The 27282-nt window shown below is 40.2% G+C and overlaps 1 protein-coding gene across 8 annotated transcripts in view; it reads left to right on the forward strand.

The window, feature by feature from the left end:
* Positions 1–27282, forward strand: part of LOC139698065 (proton channel OtopLc-like) — a 234397-nt gene that overhangs the window by 193565 nt on the left and 13550 nt on the right. For 6 of the 8 annotated variants that reach the window (XM_071596941.1, XM_071596939.1, XM_071596947.1 and 3 more), the window contains 7 exons: positions 4607–4721; positions 7674–7997; positions 16040–16123; positions 23743–23956; positions 24253–24413; positions 24775–24940; positions 26220–26393. In XM_071596941.1, coding sequence (XP_071453042.1) covers positions 4607–4721; positions 7674–7997; positions 16040–16123; positions 23743–23956; positions 24253–24413; positions 24775–24940; positions 26220–26393 — 1238 coding nt within the window. The remainder of the gene's footprint in view (positions 1–4606; positions 4722–7673; positions 7998–16039; positions 16124–23742; positions 23957–24252; positions 24414–24774; positions 24941–26219; positions 26394–27282) is intronic. The other 2 variants (XM_071596942.1, XM_071596943.1) reach the window with 2 other exon arrangements.

Genomic DNA, 27282 nt, shown 5'->3' on the forward strand with positions numbered 1-27282 from the left:
TTCGCGAGTTTAAGTTCTGATTCAGTTTTGTAAACCAAAAACAAATATTTTCCTGACTTTTTTTCACAGTGAGAATTTCACTAAAGGAAAAATGCGCGAGTAAATTTCGCGACTTTTCGGGTGACAAATTTCGATCAGTGGTAACAGGACTTATGAGAAAGATGAGAAGTGGAGGATGAAGGCAAAATTGAGGATATAGAATATAAATTTGAATATGCATTTGGCATCTCGTGGTACGGGCTATTTTCCACCCGTTTACCGGCATCTCTTTTTATTGTTGCGTACATTTTCCTCGGAGTCGGAAATTTGGGGAAAATAGACTTGGAAATTGTCCAAGATTTCGCTTGAATTGTTAGGTGGCCGAATGAATGGGTTATGACTAATTTTACCTCAAAAGAGGGCTGTTCAGGATTTTGCAGTCGATGAATCAGAATGTGTATTTCACGCTCCCTGCAAAGGTACCATCATTCCCTTCCGTTTCTCCGAGCGGTATGCCCTTGGATCTCATTTCCCGGATGTCTTTATTTTTTTTTCCTCTCCTCTCTTACCTCCTCGTTTTAGCCTTTATGTTCTTTGTGGGAGCTTGTACTTCGCGGTCTCGTGCGGAACTCAATTCTCTCCCTCGACCGCGTTATCCTCTCTCCTTCCCGGCGAATTCTCCTTTCAACCCCCCCCCCCGCCTCTCCCTTTGCTCTCCTCCCCCATGACCCTTCCCTTCTTCCGTAACTCTTCCCTTCACTCCACCCTCTTTCCCCGTCCCGTCATGGCTCTCCCCACCCATCCCCTCTAAAACCACCTCCTCCCTTATTCATCTCGCCGGCCACTGTTTACTCAGTCTTCCACCATTTTCGCAGTTTTCTCTTCCGCCGCGAGGGGACATTTCATATTTCATCGCTTCTATTAATTCCTTTCGTTCCACGAGCCGCATCCCAATCGCTACTTTTGTTGGCGAAAAGTTATCTTGTCATAGGGTTACCTTTGTTCATCCACTGAGACTGAGTTTTTTGATGGGGTTGATTGCAATGAAGTCGTGAAACTCTATCGACGTTGTCACAGTCTTATATTTGGCGTGAAGTGGAATAGTTGGTAATTATAAATATAATGGATAATGATCTCGTGGTTTAAAGTATTGAAGTTCTGCCCCAATTATAAACTTATTTTACTCTCACTCTGAAGTATCTTTGAAGTCTTTCAAAACTATTAGTCTGAACGTAGAAATTGAAGAAAGATGTCTGAATTAAAAAAAAAACACTGAGATTCGCTTCCAGAGGAGAAATTGTTGCAACGGTTTAGAGTTCATAATTAAAAGTTATTTCAATTGAATTGTTGCCAACAGTTGGATTAATTTTTTTTCGAATTTAACTTTCATATGATACGGTATTTTATTTCCCCCATCCTTTCTGCACTCAAAACATGAACCTGTGTGAATTTTTTTCTATGTACAAATAATAGAATGAATTAATTTGTTTTTGCTACAAATGGGTCGTTTATCTATAATAACTTCGAAGAACCTTAACTTATCTCGCATCCATGTTATAGCTTGAATCTCGCTCTTATTTAAGAGATTCGAAACATTTATAGTGTAAACTTTTAATTAATTAGGAATTGACGATGTAATATAGGATCTAAATAAATAAAATCAAAGAGTTTGAAGCTCGAAATGGAAGGTGTTCGTATCGCAAAAGGCGGCGATCGTGCGGCTTTTCCTCAGATTCCTATCTGAAAGTGTGGGTGTGAGTGTGGGTGTGTGTGTTTGTGTGTGTGCGCGCGCGCCAGGTCGATCTCCTTGCCTCCGGCGAAGATTCCGTCTTTCCTTTGTTTCCAGCGGAGGCGCTCCCACGTTGCGCTCTCGTCTCGATCGCGGAACCCGATAGTCATCTTTTCCTCTCCTCGTTCCCACCCACCCACACTCCGCGGACCCCCCTCTAAACGTGCCCTCCCCACGCCCCGTTTCCCTCTCTCTCTTCCTTACCCTTGACCCTTCCCCCTCACTCTCGTCTACTCTCTCGCCCAGTTAAGTCGTCCTCCCTCTCCTACCCTCTCAATCCCCCCTCCCCCTCTCTCTGGAGGGTGACTTAATCGCGGCAATTAAGCGCGACTCTGGTCGTTCTTTCGACGCGAATTTATCGCGTGGGATGAGGAGGAGAGGATATGGAAGGGAGGATGATATGGCCGACTCTCCTCCTTTTGGGATCGCCCCAGTGATTCTCGTTTGTTTGTTTTGTTTCGGGCGTCCTCCTCCCCGGAGGATGGTAAGGCCGGATGGGGGGGGGGTGGGGGGGTGGTTAGGAGTCGCTACGCGAGAGATCGTATCCGAGCCCGAGGAATGCACAGGGGTTGTCCTTCCATTCCAACCCGCGCGTTTCCCCTCCTTCCGCCTCCCCTCTTCTTCCCGAGGTGGAACATGGCAGCGGAGCAAAGATGGTCCCGCTCGTGGTCCGGTGGATCGATTCCTCGGATTCCTTCCGAGGCGTTTTGGGTGGTAATTGAGCAACTTAGTTGGTCGGCGGGGAGGAGGATCGTCGTAGGAGAAATCCCTGCCGGAGGTTGGCGTCGATCGCACTTGTCGCGGGAACGGCGCGTGAGGAAGGATCAACGACGGCGATCGTAATCAGTTTCGTCACTTGATCTGGGAGCTTTCGGAGAATTCTTTTAACGATTTCGGGTCGGTTTTACGTCGACACGTCCGGGAATCTTGATGTGGGCGCCGTTGGCGAGAGGCTTAGCCGTTCAATATTTTATCCTTTTCGTGCACGTCGTTTTGCGAGGAAGGAAGGAAATTATGCCAGAAATTAAAGACTCGGTAGGTAATCCAGGTCACGTTCGCAGCCTATTTTGCCCTCAGAGATTTGCAAAGACATTTTGGTTACTATCATCTGCGTTACCGTCGCCGTATATCTATAGCTGATAATTCATTTTAATATAAAAATTTATTTATTTTCTTTCACTTTACCTTTTTGATTTTAAAATTCCCTGGGTGTATCTTATTCCGTTTTTATTCTCATTCGGAATAATTTTATGGGTACGTTTCAAGAGATTCTAAAATGGATTTTGGTGCTTCTGAACGCATTTAAAATTTCTAGGATAGTAGTTTTCTAGCTAGATGGCTGGTTTTAAATGCAGTTAATTTGTGTGATTATCAGAGAAATTAAGAAAGTATTTCAAATGCTGAGGGTTTTTCTGGCCCATTTTTCTGGACTTCCACAATGATTGCAGCTCACTTAAAATTTGTTCAGGTTAATCTCATTTTTATTAAAGTGTTTACAGATGGCCTTAAAATGTGATAATCAGCATGGTTACAGCTCCTTAGGGAAAATTGAGGATAAGAATGAAACCTTCGCCGATGGACCACCGGCGAATTCGATATAGAGTAGCACATTGCTACTTGTACATAAATACATTTGCGTCCCATCAATAGTTGCCCTAAAAATAAAATAAACCAGATGTATTATAACACCGGAGAAAGAGGAATTGAACAGGCGAAAGAAAACCAATCCATATATCTTTTACACAGCACTCCTGCTGATTTGTAACAGCTTAAAATGTTTCAAATTTTCCCCGTCTATGTAACTTCTCCTCTTTTCCTGCTTAGCCTCTCTGAAATTCGCTGCTCCACTGCATTAGGAAAAGAAAATGTTGACTGTTTTACGGAATTGATAGCTTACACTTTGTATTGATTTTGCAGAAATCATGGAAATGTTGTTTCGCACAGAGAAGAATTCTTCATTTTGAAAGTCTTAATTTCTGCTTCGAATTCAAACAGGCTCAGCGACTATTTCGCTGCCTTTCTCTCACCGCGAAATCAAAGGAGAAATCTTAGGGAAGGTATGATTTTTAATCCTGTCCCTTCATACGTATACCGTGCCGTGTGAAGCGGGGGGCACTTCACGTGGTCTGTCCGATGGACGGACGTTCAGAACTGATGTCCCCCCCTGCGCTTTTCTAACGGGAGTTTACCAATGTAGGAAATGAGGTTGCTCGCCCTTCGTACGGGCTAATGGAAACCGCAATTAATGTTCTAATTACTCTTACGCTCTAAACATTGAAGATTACCCCTCTAAATCCCTCAGATTATCCCTCTAATCCTCTCCCAGTGTTTCCGCATAATGCTGTAATTGTCGTAACAAGCCCAGAGAGTTTTGAAAAGTGTAATCAATAACCGTCATAACTACCGCCTTTCAGCATTCCATCAATTAGAGGAATCAAAATTCATAGGCACTCGATGTGCAAATCAACTGCGATAGGAGTTAAAAGGCTTTATAACTGTATTATTTCACATGCAGCGATAGAAATGTATTGAGATCATGGATGCACGCGATAATTTAGCCTATTAGCACTATACAGTTTGGCCCATTTCCATTCCCCGCCAACACGGAGTAGCTCACAGCGCACCTGTGTCACCGTTCGGCGATAACTCATGGCAAATTCGATTTATGTGCTTTATTTTTAGATATAGTTGTATAATATTTATTTCTTCCAAAGTACGCTTTTTCGTTATTGTCGAATGTGTTTTTGTTTATTTGTCACGCGTTAACCGATGTGTTGATGCTGTGCAGGTGGAGATCTTCACGTCCTTATCATGTGCTCTCTCTCTCTTCCTTTGCAGGACGTCCCTGTTCATTATAATGAGTTTTATCTACGCCAAGCTTTTAGTGGTCATTTGCATAGCTTACGTGCTCTCGGAGGTGGTTACACACAACGTCCCCCTGCACTATTACGAGGTAAGTGATCATCTGCTCCCCGGGCTCCCCATCACTCCAGCCGTAAAAACTACTGGAATCTCACTCCCGTGATATTCCAGGTGTGTGTTAAGGGTCAGGAGAGAGGCGGTTTACCCTGATTTCCATTTACCCATGGAGTCACTGATGCAATCAGCGCCTCCTGCCCTCCCTGCGCCAAACAGCGTGCTGGATAATGATCATACCTAGGTGTCTTTTCAAAAACAGGTTTCATATCATTTCATATACATTAAAAAAATGCTGCGGATAATGTACGTGTACTTTCTCTTAACATTTTTTAAAGCTTAAATTTTTAAATTAAAAATATTATTATGGGTATAATAAAAATGTAATAATACGTAGATACTTGCACCGAATCGTTCTTCTCTGAAATTAACATGATAGAGTTTTCAGACGTGTGACCGATACCTTTTTAACTTGTTAATAATTATTCAAATTTGAACGTCTGAAGTTCCCAATAAAGCATAAAAAATAAATTATTTTCCAGAAAAGTATTCGGATTTTCTATTGCTATGTAATTGATATAATAGAATTTCATAAGCACATAAATAAATACTGCGACGGTTATGAATACAATCACGAGTCATAATTATTCAAATCTCGTTGTTACCTCAAATTTCCATGCCACCAAATGGTGCGAATTGGTATGACTATAAAGTTGTTTTACCATACTTGTCCTACCTAGTTTATGTTGAAAAATGTGAAAATATGCAGAAATGAAAGTACTATGTCTGCCAAAAATAAGAAATCTGAATACAGTTTGGCACTTGTGACTAGTCATCTTCTTTTAATTTGCCTGGAGATGTACTGATCATGTTTCTCTCGTGCTTTACTAATGGTACTTCAGTTGTATCCGTGAGAATTCACTATTATAAGTTTTGCCAAAGTTACTACCTTCATGCAAAACTTTATATCGGTGCACTGTCGCCATCAACAATTGGTCTGCATTTTGCGATCTATAAATACTTTCTTTCGCTTACGAGAAATATTATAGTTTACGAATTTGAAAATAAGTTTAATAATCCATTTGAAAAACTTATTTAGCTCACTTTCAAAGTTCCCTAAAAATTACGGAATCGATGAAAAATATTGTAGGCACTGGCTGAAATGTTTTCCGACGGACTTCCTCCCGTTAAGTATGGGCCCCTAAGGCGTCCGGGAAAGCTTTAGGGAAACACGTCGGGAACGCGGCATCATTCTCGATTGCCATGTATTGGCGATGATGATATCAGTTTCCTTACTTTTACCGCTTATTAGTAATCAGGTCATGTCCCAGGGTGCCCAAGCCTTTAGGGATCTCAGTTGTCTAGTTTTCAAGCTCGTTTGGAAAATTTATCGCGATTATTGTTATTGAATCGAGTGTTCCTGCGGGAAAAGTAACGACTTTTTCATATCGTATTGATTGCACCTTTTGGAAAATACTTTGAATATATTGCTATAAACTTCACAGCTAATTTAATGTAGTGAAAATCGTAATGTTTTCTTCATTTACGAATCGTGAAGTTCTTTTGATTTGGTTGAGATATCAAGATCAACAAAGGAGATTGAAATCCCTAATAAACAAACTATTATTCCAGTGCGCGAAGAATAACATGGCTTTGGTAATATTTGAACTCATAAACATACCGACCTATAAAAACTCTGTTTTTGGACCATTTACTGCAACGATGTATTTTAATATCTCGGGTAAACTTATCACATAAAAAAATCTCTCTTTCCTTGAATCCATGTGTGGAGAAAATTACTATCACTGAAATTCCCTCAGTCTCTTTGACTATACGAAAGGTCTACCCGTGTTACTTGATGAAAAAGGAATTAAGACCTCTCAATTTTTTTATATTTCTTTTTTGTTATTCTCAAAAATCTGTAAATATAACTTTTTCAAAGCTGTGAAGCATATCTAAATCAATTGTAAATAAATATTTGGAATATTTCAGTTTTGGAAAAGAGCGGCCAGTTTTCAAAAATAATATTGAAATTTCTAAAGGCATTTAAAATTCTCGTGGTCAAACTTCCATTTTAAACATTATCTTTCATAACCGGCCGTGAATGTATCTTATGTACTTTTCTTGCATCTACAGGAAGTGAGCCATAGATATTACTCAGTTAATTATTACTCGAGAGGAGTTGGTATTCATGAACAAATAGTATCGCTTTTCCGACAGTTAAAAAAATGTGTTGTCCACTAGGTTTCGATGTGCTGCATCATCTTCCGTATTAATGTCTATCTTCTCGATTTAATCGGTCGGTCGTCCATATTTGTTCACCAGGAAACAATTCTAAGCATTTGTAATATACTTATTACAATTTTTCACAAATTTCCGTCTGAAAGAATGTATAAAATGTTTCCTCTCTTTTCCTCCTCTCAAAAGTGGTAATTTAATTTTCATTTTGCTAACGTTCAGCTGTAATATGTATTATGCTTTTCTTTGGAAGCTGAAATCTTTTCTCATATTGAGGAGATACTTATATAACGTTTCGGAGAGTCTAAAACATTTTAATTAGTTTTTTTCCCGATAAGTCCTTCTCCTGGGTATTATTGAGATGGATAATGGTACTAGTAAATCCTCTTCCTAATACTTGCATTTTCTTTAAAATCGATGTGCTCAACTCTGTTTTATTTCCTACTCATAGTTGAAAACGAGAAACTTTGTCTGTTTTTTTATCTACTGATTTCATAATAATATTTTTCCGATAATCTGGAGACATTTTTCAAGTGGCCTCTCCGTACTTTATAGTGGTTGTGCTTTAGATATTCGTGCCGATAATTCTGTAAGCGGTCATTTGACGGTAATTTTTAAAAACAGCCACCGCGACGATGTTCCGCCAATTTAACGGATGATGTTTGTCCACCTCCTCTCTCTTCACGCTCCCTGCTCCCTCCATCCTTCCTTCCTTCTCGCCCCCGCCAATCATCCCCTTGGCGCGGCGCAGGGCTTCTTCACCTACCTGTACGGAGCCAGCATCCTGTTCCTCCTGTACGTCTTCTGCTACCTGCTGCACGACAGCAGCGGGGGTGCCCCACCGCCGCCGCCAAAGCCAAAGCCGCAGAAGATCTCGAAGGCGCAGAAGAAGGCACAGCAGAAGGCGGAGAAGGAGGCGGCCAAGAAACAGAAGAAGAGCAAGAAGGACGCATCCAAGGAGCCGCCACAGCCGCCGCCACTACCGCAGGAAGGGGAGCCCGGGGCCGCGGGGCCCGGGGCGGGAGAGAAGGGTTCCTCTGGGAAGGGGGGCGGCAAGAGCGGGGCCATGTTCCAGGTGAGGGCAGAGTGGAGCGGCCGCTATCTTTACCTCGGCGGTGTTACTGTCTGTGTGTGGTGGCGGGGGATATGAAAGACCGAGAGCCGATGCATCGGAATATCTATGCATTAAAATTCCACGAAATATTTGTAGTTGCATCAACGTAAAAACTGAATTTATTTTTAATGCCTGAATGTTTGCATAGCGGCTAATTTCGGGATATATACTTGAGTGTTCTCGACATTTTTGTAAATCCCCTACGGCGATTTTTCTTCGCGTAATCGCAGTTAGAAGCAAAGTTCAACCATCATATCGTTCGATTTGAATTTTGCTTATACGAGCTCTTATTGCTTTTTCATCCCTGATGAATCACTGTCTCGTCGCTCACCATTCCACTTTGTGAGCTGTCAACGAGAGTAACAATTGAGTCCAAAACAATTCAATAGGTTTTGTGGCGCTAAATATGAACAGCGTGAATTATTTTAAAAATTCTTTGTTATCGCGGGAATCATAATCCGAACGAGAAACATGTCTCTTAAGTAGATATAAGAGATTTTATGACGGTTAAATAAGGGCAAAATTGCTCACTAAAAATAACACAACGTCCTCGTGCAAAATATTTTGTAATTCTAACAAGATATTTATCAAAAGGGCTAATTTTCGATCATGTCCGTAGTAGTACCTTTTTGCGCACCAATTTCAATTATTTGTCGCCAATTATCAGAATTATTAATGCACAGTGAGTCATGATGAATAGAGCGACATCTTGCAGTTGATTTGTAGAAACATACTCTGCGTGTGTGCGATGCATTGCGTTCGTTGCTATATTCCGATGCATTGGTATCGATTAAAATATCTTCCCCACGCCCGTTTGCGTGATGAGTGGTGATGACTGAATGTCTGTTGTTTTGTGTGTGTGCGTGTATGCTGGCGGGGGAGTCGGGGGTGTTGGGAATCGCGATTACAAGGGGTCATCACCCATTGGATCAATGCTGTGGGGAGACCACGCGGGCAATCACCCGTCATCGCTTCGGTCACTCTCCGCCTCCCGCTTCGTGGGATGCCTTATTTTAGTCGAGGCGCGTTCCTGGGCACACGTCCGCCTCGATATTTTCTTTTCGCATATCTCCGAGAGATGGGGAAGAGTGTTAGATCTAAAGATCCCACATCAAACGCCATACGACTACGGAATTCTCACACTCTTGTGGAGACCGCCTACTTGCTTCACGCGATAGAGCCATCTTATAGATCATTATTCATTTTTTTCGATTTTAAGACTTTTCTCCCTGTTACATTGTCCAATAACCTCACTTAAATATAATAAGAAAACTTGAAGTTATGTATTATCCAACGATTTTTTAACCTGTCAATTTAAGTTCGCATTAAAAAATCGAGGAACTACTGGAAGATACCAAATTTTTTACTCTTAATCCTGTTAGGATAATCCGTGGTTTGGCATTGATTTTGGAACAACGTGATCTATCCTATGAAATTTCTAGAAGCAAATTCTTTTAGTGATTATGAATTATTCTTTATAGAACTTGTGTGATTCACTGTGTAGGATTTTATAGAGAAAAGAAGGAAAGAAAACAATAAAAACTTTCGTTTAAACTGTGAAAATATAATATGCTGAGCAAGTTCAAAGTGATTGCAAGGAAAGCAAAAATAAAATAAATAATGGAATCTCTTAATAGAGAGATGGCCAAGTAAACAATTTAATGATTACACAAAGAAACGATCAGAAATTCATGATTTACGTGAACGGTGACTCTGGAGATGAAGTAGAGAAGGAAAATGAGGAACTGAATTATGGAGAATATCAACAAAGATTCGTGGAATTAGATACCCAAGTATTTATTTTCAGTTTCCATTTAGTTTGGGAAAAAAACCTTTGACTTCATAAGAGCAGAAACGAGAGTATTAACTGGAGTGACTTCAAAATATCTTCAAAATGGCTTAGTTTTACGCATGTATCACGAGGCAGCCTTCGACTGAGTGAAGTGGGAATAATTTATGGGAGTTATGCGTAATAAAGAAGTAGATAGGAAGAGTTAGTTGTTTCATTCGAAAATTTTACATGAATCAGAAATATAGAAAGTGGGAATGTATGAGGAAGCTGTTTGGTCAATGGTAGGCTGGGGAGTAATTATACGTAATATAATATATTTCGCATTCTTTGTGGCTTATACCACAATAATCAATTCAATATTGGTTTAATAGGAGAAGGTCGAGATTGCATCACACAGTTTATTTAAGTTTTAACCAGTTTTAATGTAATCAAACCAAAAGAAAGGTGATTGAATTATTCAATTTTTATAGGAGAGGAAATAGTTTAATCCATAATTTCCATTGATAAAAGTATGATAGCTACAATTATCGTCACTCAGTATTTACAGAATGGAAAATAATTAAGTTTGAATCAATACTGGCGTGTTAATCTAATAAAAGCCTTTAAATTATTTCCAGATTGTAATTATTTGAACCGTGAGGATATAATCCTGGAACTGGTAATCCGGTAGATTATTCCTGGCTTCCAGTTTAATTAATTAAAAAATTCTTGAGTATTTAATCAACAGAGTAGATATTAATCACAATACACACACACATATATACCCATTTATATGTGTATATGAAGTTAGCTCTAGCAAACAAAGACAAACACACAGAAACGCCCAAAAAAGAAAAGAAACTCGCTCGTTTTCGTATTTCCTGTGGTACAAGCCACCTTTCTCAAAGTAGAGAAGGAAAGAACCGAGGAAAAGGTTATAACAGAAGGGGCTGGAAACGCTGAATGGAAAATATATGGGGGATCGGGATATTGTGGTGGCTAACGTGCTGGCTTCCCACCCGGTGGCCCCGAATCCCGGCGGCGGCAAACATTTTTCAGTGGTATCCCGATCCCTACTTAAGGTGCTTTGTGAAGGCTACTTTGAGTAAGTACGCCGTCCGTCGGATGGGACGTAAAGCTCCGGACCCCTTGGCGTCTTTCGATAAGAGTAGGCTAAAGCCGACGCCGGGTTTCTCTCCTTCCTTCATCCTTACCTGTCCATCCCTAATGGCGCTAATGACCTCAGCTGTCGGTCGCCTCCCCTAAAACTACTACTAAGAGATATATACCTGTATACCCACTCATACATGCATTCATGCCTTTCTGAAACCAATTGTCATTATTTTCGCCGTTCCTCCGCATATTACACCTTTTTTTCTCTATTTCTTAGTGGAGCACCTTGATAACATTTTCAAACTCCAATGGCTCCTATTCAGCAATATTCCGGGTACTTAATTTTGTTTCAATTTGCAACATTGCAGTATACTGAAACATGTTGAAATAGGCTCACTGTAAAAAATGCCTAAAATATCTTAGCGAATTTCATGTTTTTTATATTGTGAAAAATAGGTGACAGAGTAACTATTTAATGTCATTAATTTATATTTATCCACAGCAGCCTCATATTTGGAAAATATTAAATAGAAATGCAAGAAATAATGTCGGCAGAGTAATAGGATGGGAAGTTTCGAAAATGTGTTTCGCGATGGCCGATTTTTCAAAACGATCTTTATAGTGAGCCAAGTGTTCCTTGAACCGGGATGTCTAAGTTTTGAACCTTAAGTAGCGTCACAATTATCCCTCGGAGCTAACATTTGAGCATATAACTAGGCTTTGCAGATCAATTTCCCGTCCACTCCTTTCATCTTTCAAACCCCTGAATATTTTCTCTGACTCCTAATGAATCTTCTGAGACAACGCCGGGTGGATGAGGCGCCTCATCCGTGAGGCATCGGCAGCCTCCCCGGGCAGGCACCCGGGCTTTAGGGCGAGGGTCGTTGTAGCCTGGGAGGAAAGTGTAATACTCGTACACTCTCTGTGCGTAAACATACCCCCCTCCCCACCTTTGAATAGGTCGGGTCCTCCCTCGCCCGCGCAAACAGTCGTGCACACGCCGATCAATGATTCTCCGGCGGGGCGGGAGGCACTGTGGGGGAGGGTAAGGGGTGGTAGGGTGGGTGATGGGATGTGGGGGAAGTGAAGGCCGACACGTGTGTGTGTGAGAGATAGAGATAGATCGAGAGAGTGAATACTTCCATCTTGGACGTGTGTGTGTGTTTGTCCAGCCACCTCCCCTTTGGAATCCGGGGAGTGGACCATAGGACCCCTCCCTCCCGTCACCTCCTTTCGGGTGTGTGTGTGTGTGATTCAGGTGAGGTAGGGTGGGAGAAGGCGGGACAGAGACCCTCGGAATAAAACGCCCATCCTAAGGGGGTGGGGGGCGAAGTGTGGACACTCTCCCCCTCTCCGCTCGCCTCCCGGCCAAGGCGCGAGACCACCTTCCACTTATTTACAGAGACGGGATTGAGGTCGTACAGGCGCGCATAAAGGGGTCAAGTGTTCGGAGAGGGGTGGGTCTCCGGTTTCGCGAGACCACATCCAGGGATCGATCGTTTTTTTTTGTTTTAGAGGCGGGTTGTGTTGGGGGGGCGGGGCAGGGACGAGGAAGGGCTGAGGAAGGGGGTTGCAAACCATCACTCCACCTGTGTCGTGTGGTCTCTTTCTCTCTCTCCCTCTCTTTCTCCTTCCTTCCGTCATCTTCACTCTTCGGTAACTGTCCTCCTCCTCCCCATCCAACACCCGACGTCTCTCTCCCTCCGTTACCTTCCCTCCGTGAAAGATCGCGCACACCAGCGACACCAGCCTTCGGCCACAAACTTCGTACTACAGCATTCATGTATGTGGATGGGGTCCATTGTCCGGATAGTCCTCCTCTCTCTCCGAGGGGGGAGAGGGGAGGAGATTGTCTGGGAAGCACAGGAGTATGACCGATACCCTTCCAACTCTCTCTTCCCCCACCTCAATAAGTTTCGCGAAAGTCCTCGAGGAAGGAGAAGAGGCGGTGATGAGTGGGTGCATTACTAATTGCCATATCCGACGAATTGCAGCATTAGTTTCTGCGGAGTCGACCCTTTTTCTTCGGGGGAGATCTAATCGTGGGAGACTGTCTTTTTTTTAAATCAATTTTGCTCGCTGAGGTGATTATTTTTGGTTTTCCTTCGTGTTCAATCGGAGAGACTTCCTTTTTTTTACTTTTTTGGGGTTTTCATAGACTTGCACACTCGGCGCATGTGTGCTTCCGTTCAATTAGCGTCGAGGTGTGAAGTGAGCTATCCTTGTTCATTATTGACCTAGCCATGACCTTGCCGTGGGGTTCATGATGTGAGAGATTAACAGGGATAAGTCTACGTGAATCTCTCGAACTCAAGCACTCCGTACATCCGGTCCAATCAAGAGTTTGTCCATGGCTATTTTGAGCTCTACATAGTTAATTTTGGGATCAGATCACTTGTAAAGAGGAAATATGAAAAATCAAATTTTTTCTTTGAGCTGAATCTAAATTCGGAAATATTTTCTTGTGATAATTAACCGAATTTTTGATGGAGAATGAATGCAGTCTAAGATTAAAAGTCGTGAATATATTACGTATTATATACTTAATTGGTATTTTTGTTTCCCTTGACTCGGTCGAATCGAGCAAGGAGTTTGCGATCAAGCTGAAACCTTCCCGGTTCAAATCATTGTTTCTTTCTCGGAAAAATAAGAGAAATACGAAATGATAAAGCGGCACTTGGCCAAAACTTTGGTTAAAAAAATTAGATTAGTCTGCGAGCATTGTATGCATTGTAGTGATCAGTACAGAATATCTTTCAACTGACATGGATGGACCCATGTTTCTGGTTCCTTAGAAAGCTTGACCTCGTGACTTATTATTTGTCATCGTCAAGACAGGAGGAGGTGTCCCGAATCCACCTTTCAGTAAGTTTCCAATAAGTTATCCATTTACCAGTTTAAAGGTTCTGCTGTATGAGTTATTTTCATTTTGCTTCACGTTTGCGATATTATTCTGCACATTATTTATGCATCCTCGATTTTTTTCAACCTTTGGTAATATAGTTCGCCAATAGCTATTTTTCATTCTTTATATTCTGAGATTTTTCCACGTAAATTGTTGCTTTTGTGCTGGATATTGTTCTACTCCATTGTCATTTATCGTTATCTGCACGTTATGCTACCCCTGTTTGCATGCGTCGCCGTGCCCTTTGAAAATCTTTTTGAATAAATGTCTTTGTTTCGTAAATATATCCTGTTCAAGTAAAATTGATGTCCCATAGTCGCACAAGCCCACGTCACGGTATGATTTTCCTTAAGCGTTAAATTTTTTCCCTGCATTTGGTTATTTATTTGCTCATATTTAATGGTGTCACGCGTAGTTTAACATGCACATGCCGTTTTGAGAGCTTTTTTTATGGCAATCAAATGCGACGTTGACGAAACCCATTGGACCACACTGTTGACTTTATTCGTCCCAAATACTTATTACGAAATTATTCATATTTTTTAGTGATGGGATTTTGTTGGACTGACGTATTATTGTTTATTTCATTTTGATGATTCTATTATGATGATTGTAAATTATAAATCAGATTGTGAATATCTGATTTATAGTTGATTTTTCCATCTTTCATTCGTTCATCCTCATCTATTTTCCCTGTCAAACAATTGTATATGAATAAATTGCAACATTTCATTGATTTGTACATAACCTTCGGGTTGGAGAATGTTTTTCTCTAAATTTACTGTACATATATATTCTGGTTCATTTTTAATTGATACTTTAAGTTTTTCCTAGGATTAACCCTGTATGACTGTATCATGACTGACTGAGAACCTTAGTTTCTTAATTTAAACTAAGTATTGCTTTGGTTAAGTTCTCTGTAGCGGTTAATTTTGTCTTTGCCAATTTACTATTAGTTAATTACTTTTTTGACATTCAGGGATGCCAATATGGATATTCGATTTTTGATGTTTTTCTAAATGTTTTTTGTGGTGGTCAAATGCCTTTGACCTCAGCTTCCAAATTGCAATTTTATTTATATGCCATTTTATATTCAAATGTGAGTGGTGATTTAAAAAACTACCCTCGCGGGAATATGGAGACTTCATGCTGGTGCCGTTCTCCTCAGCCTTGGATTCTAAATTCCTAAATAGTCTTTATTCGTAAATATTGAGACGCCCCATTTAGTAGTCTTGTGTGTTTATTTTTATCGGTGCATCTCTGGTTGAATTATTTCTCATGTAGAAATTTTTAACTCTCAAAACTATATGTTTGTGATTAGCTAAGCTTATAATAGAAATATTTCTTGGAACGCAAGGTAAATATCAAAGATAATGTAAAATTCGATACATGAACATTTTTCCCGCCGCCAGTTTTAAAAATTCCATAAGGGGTTTACTGTACATTTCCGTAAAACGATGTCAAGAATTTTGTTTCCCGGGGTGTGGTAGCATTTATTTGCAAAATTCTTAAGTTTACTCAAAAACGTTAATGAGGGATGCAGTAGCTTCGTTTCTGAAGCAGATCCCCATGCTTCTCCAGAGCATATTCAAAACCCTAGAATCAAGAAGTAGAGGGAACTTTTACTGTGCCGTTAGGTCTCGGGTAATCAATCAGTTCGCGCAAATCAGCCAGCCCCTGATTTTACCAGTAACTATATTCCGCCCACTAAAATCAAAAGTAACTAATACGTGATCAAATCGTCGGGTTGTGTGCAGGAAAAGGTGCTCATCAAATTAAGGAATTATTCATTTGCTTGACTGTGATAATTATCATGTTTTATGATTAATATTGATGAGAAATTATCTCCGATCGTGTGACAGTTAATTATTAATGAGAAATTATCGCCGATCAAGTGAATTTGGACCATCGGGGGCAGGCTGGGACGGGGAGGCGAAGGGAAGCCAAGGCAGACGCGAGCGGCACCATTGTCGGGGAAAAAAATGTTCTCCAATGTTGGCAACCCTGACTCTTGATCACGGCACTGGCGCCACTCCCCATCCCCCTTTGTTGTTCTCCCTCTTCCCCGCTCGCTGCGCGTCCCCTCCCCCCCTCGGGAGGGAAGCGGGAGGGGAGTGGGGAAAGGGGTACGGGGTGCCCCGGTGCTGTGACGTTCCCTGACGACCCTTGACCGTTTGGTGTCGTTTTGTGGGGGGTTGCGGGTATCGGCAACAGGAAGCGTATCCACGAAAGATGAAGGACGTCTTGAGGGAAAGGCAGCGGGTGGCGGCCGAGAAGCAGGCCGAAGCCGAGAGGATGGTGAGTACGGGTGTGTCAAGTCGGGGGGTGGGGGAGGGAATGAAAGCCCCTTCAAGGGAACGAGAAGGCATGAGGGGTGTCCAGGTGATTTCTGGAGGAGCGGAGGGATGGTGGGTCCTTACCCCCCACGCCCTGGAGGGAATTTCCAATCCTTACATCGCCACGGACCGCGAGTGCAGAAATAAATGTTTGGGTGTTGATATGGCTCGCTTGAAACGACACTATTAGGAGTAATGCGAGTTCACATGCTAAGGAATCGGGTTTTCGTTGCTTTCAACTAATACATAAATTAATGAATGTTTGGCAGCGCGTTTCATTCCTATCGATTTAATTTTACAGTTTATTTTAAAATTGAATGGATGTTTAATCCATTTAATTTTTTGACGGGCCAACGAATGACGAAAAGCAATGCCCTCTATTTATTTATTTATCGCAAAGAATAGTTTCACAAAAAAATAAACTACTACTTGAGACTTCAATCCGTGGATGTTTTAAATATTCATTCGCCGTCGTAGTATTAAAATTTCCAGGCCTAGTACCATTGTTCCTTTTCAATGGGTGCTCAACATGGATTTCATTATTACACCTATTTAATATAATTTACTCAACTCTACAGTCTATCGCGTCTTGGTTTATTATTACGCCACCACGGTCTTTGAATATAATTATCATTTGTGTAATAATGAGAGCAAAATATTTTCGACGCCATGATTGCGGGCTAATCCATTTTACCGAAAGATGGAACGTTTAGCAATAGCATTTTAATTAAATTATTTTAGCTTTTATTATTCACTCTCTTTAGTTGTGTTTATTAACATGATAGTATTTTGCTTATCATCGTATTTAGCCCATGCTCTCCTTAAGATGGTATTTAATCATGTCATATTTGTTTGCAATAAATAGATTAAGATAACGTAAAATATTTTGTATCTACAACTGTTACTGTAGGTTTGAACATAATCATAATTTTTAAAGTCGTACCCTTCTTGGAAGTCGTACCCACAGTTGAACAGAAAAACAAGGAAGGGAAGACATTTCACTCCAGGAACTGCGTAAATAGCCGCAACTACTACAGCCATTCCACTCCCGTAAACACTTTAGAAAGGATCACGCAAGTTTTAAAAGAACGGTTCGGGTGGCGAAGTAAGGGATGCTTACCAGCGGCGTAAATTCGAGGGTTCCTCAACGGCAGCCAATTTCCAGGGGTAATGCCGGGTGGAGATACCGATGAAAGGTGTATCGGAAGGCGCTCCTCGCTCCGTGGCGAGCGTAAGGATTGCTCGCAGAACGCGGGACTGTAAACATTGGGGACAGCGCGTATGGGACCCAAGGGGGGTCGAGGTCCAACTTCGGTCCCTGGCGCATGTTTGAAGGCCTACGTCTTCAACCGTGGTCCCCCGGAATCCCTTCCCCCTTTGGGACTCCCCCCTATCTCGCCCCCACACCTCGCCGTGTCCCCCAGAAACACCCCTCGTCCCACCCCACTGCAGACATAGCCTTTCACTTGACCCGTCTGCCGCTTTCTATCGCGTGCTGTTGGCTCGCTCTCTGTGCTCGTCTTGCTTACTGTTGTGCCAGACGTATTACGCTTTAGTCAGTGTCTCTCAGTAGTTAGGATAGTTGTGATCATTTTAGTTAGCTAGTTTGGCGAGGAACGGAGGAAGGATTTGGTGGTGTTCACCGCTCCTCGCCAATGGTTTGCATGTATCGTTGCCCCCTCTTTTAACTGTCTGCATCCAAAGCAGGAGACTAAACTGCCTGCTAATTTTTTTTACTAAAACTCTTGTTTCCTCTTAGTCCACGCTCCTTAGGAGACGTCGGTAAATTAATCGGTTTTGGTGATAAAACGCAATAAAACTGACAGTTTCATAAATGGTTAACACCACGGGATGCTGAGGAATTAATTTTAAATGCGTCGCACTCTTTTCAGAGTGCTTTGGATGTCTCGAAGGGATCCATGTTATTCGGGGCTTCTTGTTTTTTTTCTTACATCTATCGGTATTTTCAATTGGCTCAACATTTCAACGATGACCTCTCAATGCTACTAAATTATAAAAATCTCTTATCGCTATCTACTAACTTTCTGTAGAAATATCTACTTCTCTTACCTGCCCGCTTTTTCTCGAATTCGATTACTTCTATTGTGAGAGATGTATGATGGAGCGTAGATTTGGTATTGATCAGGGTCGGGCCACACGAGGAGGCACAAGGATCTTTTTTTTTAGACTTTCAGTGGGGTTCACTCCTTTCAGCGAAACAATCGAAAGCTTCTGCTTCGTTAGCGTCAACTGCATTTGATACACATGAAAGTGACTCGATGCGTCAAATAATGAAAGATTTTTGAAAAAATCCTTGCTCTTGGCTTACCTCTACGGTCAGATTCCCTGCCGGGGATACCTCTATAAAACTAACGCGAACTCCCCAACTTTTCATCAAGAGGCTCACTCGTCCCATCAGCTTTAAAAAAGTGATAAAAATAGTCTTCGTTGTTTTTACCACTTCCCCTCCCGACATTTTCCCCTCGGAACTTTCCGACTCTCGTCCGCGAGAGTAGAAAATGGATAGAAAGAAAAAACAAAGGGAAGCGAGATGCCCTGTCTCTCTCTCTCTCACCCTCTCTCTTCCTCTCTCCGTGCAAAATACTTGGAGAGCTCATCCGAGAGAGTCTGTCAAATCCTTCGAAATGACTTTTCCTACTCCCTCCCATCCCTCTGCCACCCTCCTCCCCCCCCCCTATCTCCCGCCACTACATCCTCGACGCCCCCTCACCCCACAGTATCCTGCGGTGTGACGAGGAAGCCTCAGAGTCGGGGTTCGAGAGGAAACAAGAAACGTAAAAAAAGGGAATGTTTCCGCGATGCATGCGCCGCATAGATGGAGCGGGGGAGAGGGCAATTAACGCTTCAGCGCGACGCCTACCTCCCCTTCCCTCAATCCTTCCCATCTCCCCCTTCCCTGTGACTCTCCCCACCCACATACAAATACGCTGACAACCTCTCTGTTCCTTCCTCTCTTCCTTCCAAGTCTCTCCTTCGCTGTCGTATATTTTTTTATTGTTATCACTTGAATATTTCTCTCGTCAAAGTTCCCATTTTAATCTCATGTCTTGTAGTAGCGTTCTACGGCGGCATCGCCGCTTCCCCTCATCCCTCCCCTCTCCGCCCGATCTTTGCCATCCCCGTTGCCTGCCGTGCAGCCTGCGTGCTTGTGTCTGTGTGCCAATCTGTGGCAGCGTGCGTGTACGAGCGCGAATGTGTGTGTATGTGCAGCGCTCGGTCGATAACGCCGCTGTCCCCAACGCTTTTTTTTCTGTCTGCTTTAATTTGTTTTTTTTTTGCGTGTCACGTCTTTTTCTTGCTTCGTCGTTAGTCTTTGTTCCCTTATGGCTTTCTTTTTTTTTTAAATAGTATTCCCAGTGTCCTCGGGTCTCCCTCTCCTATCGGTCGAGATTTGCATCCGTCACTTCTCGAGTTCTCTCTAGTCTCCTGATCGTGGGTTATCCGCCGCATGATATTTTTGCTCACTCCCGCACAATGAATGAGAAATGGATTGGGTTTATAACTATCGCGAGCCACCACGGCGCGCCGAGGGGCAACGAGCTGCGTTTCGGTACATCCGCCTTTTTTCCCGTTCGCCGTGCTCGACGCTGAAACTCGTTGACTATTTGACTGGGATGTGGGCGAACGGGGATGCATGTTTCGTCTAACCATTCATTGGGAATGGTGCTACTTTCATCGCCTCGCGGAGATGGGGATGCAGTTGGTTCCGTCTGGCCATGTGCGAACATTCCCTTTCCGAAAGGGGCTTAAGTGCTCTTCTTCCCACCCTACGGCGTGCCCAAGGATAAATTATGCATACCCCTGAAAACTGCGTCCCTTGTGCCTTGTTGAATTTCCCATAATGCTAGTAATACACCCGAAATAGCCCTAAGATGGGGTGCAAACGACACTTTTTATTGAAATAACAAGGGTTACATTCGGCTAGAGATGAAGTACTAACACTGGGTCATTTACTAGTGGAAGATTGTATCTTGGTAGTACTATTAAATGCTTTATCTCTTCGGATGGCATTGGTCGCTGACTGTCAATAACTAATGGGGATATATTCAATTTTAAATATGAATGGGATAGTCAAGTCTTAGTTTTTGTCACAAGTATTATTAATTGAAAAGTATAACTTTACTCATTCATTTTAAATGACTGAGAGTATGCAAATAATATTTGAAGAAGTTGCAGAACGTAAAATACTCTTTCAGTCTGCCAATTTTTCATTATCTTGTCATCATAACCATTCTCTACGTTATTTATGAAGTTTGTCCTGATATTTCTGTATCAGGTAATTCTGTCACCAAATACTGTATGTCTCAACTCATGCTGTTTCTATTTTACTGGGAAAATGGCACGCTTATGTAAAGATTTAAATAAGAGTAAAATATCTCATCATTGTTACCATGAAACATTCTCTGGTAACTTAAATGGTGAACGATGTTACAGCACGATTTTCTGCCATTCTATTGTTTTAAGCCAGCCCAAAATATTTGAGCATCAATATAAGCAAATGAGTATTCAGTCGGGCACTTCCATTCTCTCTAAATTTCTGTATTGGGTAGACAATCCTTTAGTTTTCGATCCGTGTCAATCTTTTTGTCAATTTTTCAAAACTAATTGATTCAAACCCGTTTCCATTGCCGTCATTTGTCTTTTTTCTATTCTTTTCACGTGAAGAAAGTAAAACTTATTTCTATTTATTTCTACGAGATAAATCTTAGTGCTAAAAACTTCTAGTCCATGCGGTTTATTTTTCAGAGTCCATTGCTTTACCCATTACATTATCACTTTCAATAAAATTCTTTTTTATTTCAAAAAGGGTTTTTTAAGGATAAAATAAGGAAAATTTTGCTGTTTGACGAAAATTTTGGGACTTATCATGAAGATATTACAAACCAGTCCTATTCTAAAGGATCAAATCACCCAAGTATGATGCTTTCTAAGTGTACTCTGGTGAATCGGTGCAAATTAATGCGACAAATTTAGTTGATTTTTTTTTTACTTTTCCAAAAGTTTGAAATTTTTTTTTGTTTCCCTCTCCAAAAGAAATATATGTAATTAATGCAATTTTTCTTGAGAAATCCTTATGGTTTTTCAGTTATCAGTCAGAAAAAAGTACTTAAATAACGTCCGCAGGTTGTTGTTTCAGGTCTTTCCCTCGGAGGTTTATTGGTGCGAATTACACTCCTGGGTCGCTTAACGGTGAAAAATATTTTTCATTAGTAATTACCTTCTTATTTTGACTGCTATTTTTTCCAAACTACATAGGTAACCAATAACTTGAGTTAAAGTTTGAAAGGTCTATATGGTAAAATAGTACGTGGTCGTTCGTAATCATTCTACAATATTTTTGGGGATCGGAATAGTGCGGTGGCTGACGTACTGGCTCCCCGCCGAGAGAGCCCGGGTTCAAATCCTGGAGACAACAAATATTTTTCAGTGGTATCCCGATCCCTACTTGAGGTGCTTTGTGGAGAGCACTTAGAGTGAGTATGACGTCCGTCGGATGGGACGTTAAACTGGGGACCCCTTGGCGCCTTTCGTTAAGAGTAGGCTAATGCCGACGCCGGGTTTCTCTCCACCCTTCATCCTTTCCTTTCCATCCCCTTTGGCGCAAATGACTTCAGCTGTCGGTCGCCTCCTCAAAAAAACTATAAGCTACGATTTTTTTCCATCCTTAAATTCTATATTCTTAGACTTTTTGTTAGAAATGCCTTCAGCTGAATCTTTCTTAATATGAATCACTTTCTGGATTTAAGATTGTTGTGAATGTATGGACACGAGGCTAATGTGAACTGCATTTGAATAAACCACTTTGAAGCAAACTTGCAACAATATGCCCTCATGCAATTGTGTTGCATAGGTAGTAACTTATTGGGGCTTTTTAACTTTAGAAATCTGTGTTTCTTAGTTAGATGTTTTATTTCCCATTAACAAAAGTTGATACAGGTATACTCATATACTACAGGATTACTATTTGGTAGTGATTAATTGTTGAACATTTCTATTTATAATCTGTGTAGTAGTGTAATCAGCGTTAATGCAAATTTAATGACATATAGCTGGGTAGCATTAGGTTTTACGATTAATTTCAAGTTCGGATTGTAATGGTGAACAAGTAATAAATGGATCTTAGTTTTTATAGTTCACCAAGGTTGGTCCAAACACAAATTCTATTAGAATGGGTTTTACTTTCATGGATCAACTACTTACCAGAAAAAGTCAGCGTGAAAGCTTAGAACGTCATATTTCAAAGTTAGCGAGTAACAAGTAAATAGAACTAACTGTATTGGCCTGCCTTTTATGAATAACTCTTGCACTAATTTTTTGTTGCTTCAATATTTTGTCAAGGGTTGCCATAGTGCTTCGCACCATTCACTTTTTGAATGCGAGAAACAATAATTTGTGTTTTAAGTATTCACATAAAAATCGAATGAAAAATTTCCTAATGCTCATATTTGTCTTGCTTTTAAATATTTTATTCGAGATAATTGTAATCCTTTCAAATAAGTTTAAACTTCAATTCATATTAAAGAAGACTTTAGTTAAGATATTTTATGTAGAAAAATATTGAATAAGTATCTCTGGATTCCATAAATAATTATGGTAAAATAAAAATGAGTTAATTTTATAAACCATGTTTTTCTTCATTCCAACATTTTCCTAATGTAATTTTTTTGTGGTGCTTTAAATTTTAAATATGAGGTTGAAGAATGGATCTTGTTTTAGGAAAATATCGCCAATATAAACAATTTCGTGCCTGAGACTAAGGTTTCTTCAATAAACCATGTAGTTATCAATACTGTTTTTGATAGTGGCCACACGTATTTAATACTTGCACGTCATTTATAAGTGATAATACATATTCTAAAGTATGTTTATAATATTGTATTTATGTTTTAGTTGAACATAATTACGAATGAATTCTGCTCCAAATTCTCGAGTACTTGCTAGTTTTTAAATCACTGCCAAGAATCTTTTTCTTAGAAAATGTACCATCTTTCGTGGCCCATTACTTCATTTAATATTTTCATTATTTTTTCATTCAATCCTTGGGCATAAAAAGATTACGCCATTGTAACTAGTTAATTTGAAATGGAGGTAATTGCTATGTCAGTTTCCAATACAACCAGACGCGCAAAATGAGATATTACCTCCGAGTGAGTTTTTTCATTTTACCTCACCTTACAACATTCCTCGAACGCTACACCACTTGTTCAAGCCAATTCATCGAAAGATTCTATTGAATTCCACTATGTCGACACTCATGGCCGAATATCCAGCCCATGATGTTAAATGCCTATGCTCTTCAAGTATTAACGTGGAACCGAATGAATCCTCACGGTTTGGAAAAAATTGGCCCCGTTTTGCCACGAGTGACACTCCCTCCAAGTATCCTTGCCTACGACTTTTTGGACACCTCATGGGGAGTGACAGTCGAACTCCCCCGCGAGAGGGAAAATTCGCACTCGGAAAAGGCTTTCCGGTACGCGCCGGTTCCCTGGTGCCCCCCGCAGAGGAGATGGCCCCATGCTCCGTATCGTTTTGACGAGCCAGTCCCCACAATTTCAGTCTTTATTCCCCGCGGAGAAGAAAAATGGCAAGGACGTCAACCTCAACGACGGGGGTGGCGGAGGCGGTCAGGTCAACGTGGACAGCCCTCCGACGGAGAAGCTCACAGGGTTGGTGGCGATGGAAGCCGGGAACCTGGAGCTGCCGAGGAAGAGCAAGACTTCGGAGAACGACCGGAGCCATGGGAGCTTTTTCCTCCGTGTCGGAGCTATCGGTAAGAACCTGAGCTGGGAGTCGTCCTACATCAACTTGAGGACGAGGTAAAAAGAGAAGTTTTTCTCTTAAATTAAGTTGGATGGAGTTATTTGTTTAATTTTCCACACGTTTCAGTTAACACTATGGTAATTTTAAGTTAGTTAAAAAAGGCAAAATTCAATGAAAATTAAGATTTTGGTTTCAAAATTGAAGTTCCAAAAACTTATAAGGGTGTAAGATCAAGGTTTGTGCAAAATATATTTATGAGTAATCTGCACTTCTCTCATTCATTCCTTGGTTTCTAATAATTTTCAGCATTTGGTCTTGGTACAATGATATACAATGGATTGGAGTTTGGTGCTTTCTTTGAGCTGCCTGTGGAATCACCATGTTACCAAATATTGCGAGGTGTCAACCCAGTCTTACAAATGGTGTTCACTTTCATGCAGATGTACTTCATATTCATGAACTCACGAGTAAGTAGGATTTTCCTGTTTGTAAACTTCAGTGGAAAAATTCTATTGCTTTTTGTCTCAATTCATTTTCTTGCTAGCATATGAGGAGATAGATGCTTTCAATTTTCATGAAATATATTTAAAATGACAACGAACATACTGTATGAAGGAATATTTAAAGAAAAACGAATTATTCCAGGATTACATAATGAAAAAGTCTATAATTTTTTGCAATTGGTAAACTGGAATGAGATAGTTTAACTTCTTCAATACCATAGTCTGGGGCCATTTTGGATATGTGCTGTATTTTGTTCTTTTAAAAATTGTCTCTGCCTTATTGTTACAAGCACTCCTTTCATTGTTTTCTATTCTTCACCTCTAGCTGAATATTCACAAGTTCAAGGTGGTTGCCCGCTTTGGATTGATGCATGTGGTGGCCACTAATTTATGTGTGTGGATACGCACATTGGTACTGGAAAGTCTGAAGGAGATTACCACGTACCAAATAAAGCATGGTGATGGATATTCAGAAGATTTCATGATATTAGGTAAGTTTTTATTTTCATTACTTCAAGTTTCAATGTTTGGGATTAAGTATTGCAAGGTACCCTTTTTAAAAGGAATATGTATGCTGTAATTTAGGTTATAACTATGAATTAAATCACCTATATAATAAAATGTCACCTTCATATGGAACATGGCATGTCTATTTTTTTAATTTTCTTCAAATAAAGAATTGTGATTCATGTTATACCTATGGTTTAACACAATTTTTCACAAGGAATTAAATAAGAAGTAGTCTTAACCTTGGGATTCTTCTTATCCAACCTTGAGCAACTTATTTGTCATTTTCTTAAACCGACAAATTGTGAAATATGCATTTAATGGTGTTTATAAATTAAGACTAATTAAGCCACATTCAAAACTTGAAAATTATGTTTTCTAGTATGATGGAAGTGATAACAGCAGTTGCCTAACTTTTGATGAGGATTTTTTTTAAATTAGACTGAAGGGATACATATTTTAGGAAAGCCAAAATATCTTATTTGGTTGAATCAAAGTTATTTGTGATTTGAATCACGTAATCCATCCTTCCAAGCCCCATCAGCGGTATTACATGGTTAAACCAAAAAATTATTTTTTAGAGTTTCAAAGTTGATGTTAAGTGAAAAGTAGGTGTTTGGATATGACTAAAAACTTTTGTAATTTTCTAGTTTTAGTTTAATCAGTATTTGAATACGGCAATCAATATTGGAGCAAGAAAAACAGGAAGCATATTATGAAAACATTTCAGCTTGACTTTATTTTGCATTCTTTAAATTGATATTCTCACTATCCTACACACATTGCCAAACTTTAGCATATGTGACATGCCCAATTTGATTTTTTGAATGAGGTATACTAAAGAAAATTTCAAGTGGACAATATTCAAACTCTTAGGGAAATCACATTTCCCGCAAGGAAAAAAACTTAGTTCTTATTAATGTATTGATAAATTTTCTAGGCTGTTTGGCTGAGTAGAAGGTGAGTTACCTCTAGGTCTACATGATAACCTTAAGTCTACGTTAGTGCTGCCTTCACTTGTTAAACTGAATTTTAGATTAATTTCTTTGGTGTGAAAATAAACTACATTTTATCAAGAACGAAAAAGTTAAGCAGCTAAATCAGGTTATCTATAATTATAAAGGCTTGAAATTAAATTAAAGTATTAAAAGAAATTCCGTATGCTGTTCACTAATTTGTATATTTTTGTTTTTTAAATGAACTGATGTATTAATGATCACCATAATACAGGTTGATAAAATTGACATTTCTCACTCATTTCAGAGGGAATGCGTCTCCTTGCATTGAGAATGGGTGCTGGATCTTCTGAGCCAACCACAACACAGCCACCAGCTGAGGGTCCATGGACACAGAGTCCACCTGCAGGTGCTGCCCCTGGGATAGCCATGGCATTGACTGATCAGCGCAACCAGACTGATGCTATTGGGAGGAATGTCGGTAAGATGGGGATATCAGTTTCTCAAGCCATCGGCAGATTGGATGGCATTTGGTGAAGGGTGATTGCTCTGAGAGTACTCAGTACTTTCCCAGACTTTGTTGTTTTTATATAATATTATACCTGATAGGGTCTGGAATTGGAATGCACACAAGGATTGCCAATGTTGGCATCCCTCACTATATGTATATAGTATTTAAGCTCACAAAATTCACATTGCGTTGAATTTTATTATTCTCTTTGCTTTGAATTTTGCACATTAAATAAGAGAAATTACAAGTTTAACAAAATTCTATTCTCTAATCTCATTTAATTTAATATAATGAAAATTGGGATAAATTTATCTAAATTCTTGCAGTAAAAATCATGCAATCAAAACTAAATATCTCATTGCTAAATCATAGATGCATGGACAATTGAGTGGTAAAAATTAGCGCACACTGTATATGCTACTGTACAAGTGAACCTTTATCAGCTTTTCAAGTTGTAACCATAGGTGAATATTTGGCCCCTCAACCTAACTATCGGTCTAATAATCTTTTTGCATAATTAAAGAATCAATTTAGAAGTTTTGACCCAAGTGGAATAAATGCATAAAATTTATATCAATATTTTTTACATCCTGTTCCTTCTGTATAAATTTTCCAGCATTTAAAATTAGGTTAATAACTAAGAGCTATTCTCAAGTGACAAAATATAAGAAAGATGATATCCTCTTCTAATCTAGCATAAATTCTGATATGTTTTTGCATACTTAATGGCATATGTGTATGTGCATAATTCACCTTCATTATTGAGGGATCAGTCATAGAATACAGTGATTGATCACAGATTAACTTCATGAGAGAGGTGCTCAAGTGTCAGTAAGAGGTAAGGCCCAAAGATTCAAGA

This window comes from Hetaerina americana, unplaced genomic scaffold, assembly GCF_022747635.1.
Source record: "Hetaerina americana unplaced genomic scaffold, ioHetAmer1.1.p SCAF_8, whole genome shotgun sequence".
In the NCBI taxonomy this organism is placed as follows: Eukaryota; Metazoa; Arthropoda; class Insecta; order Odonata; family Calopterygidae; genus Hetaerina; species Hetaerina americana.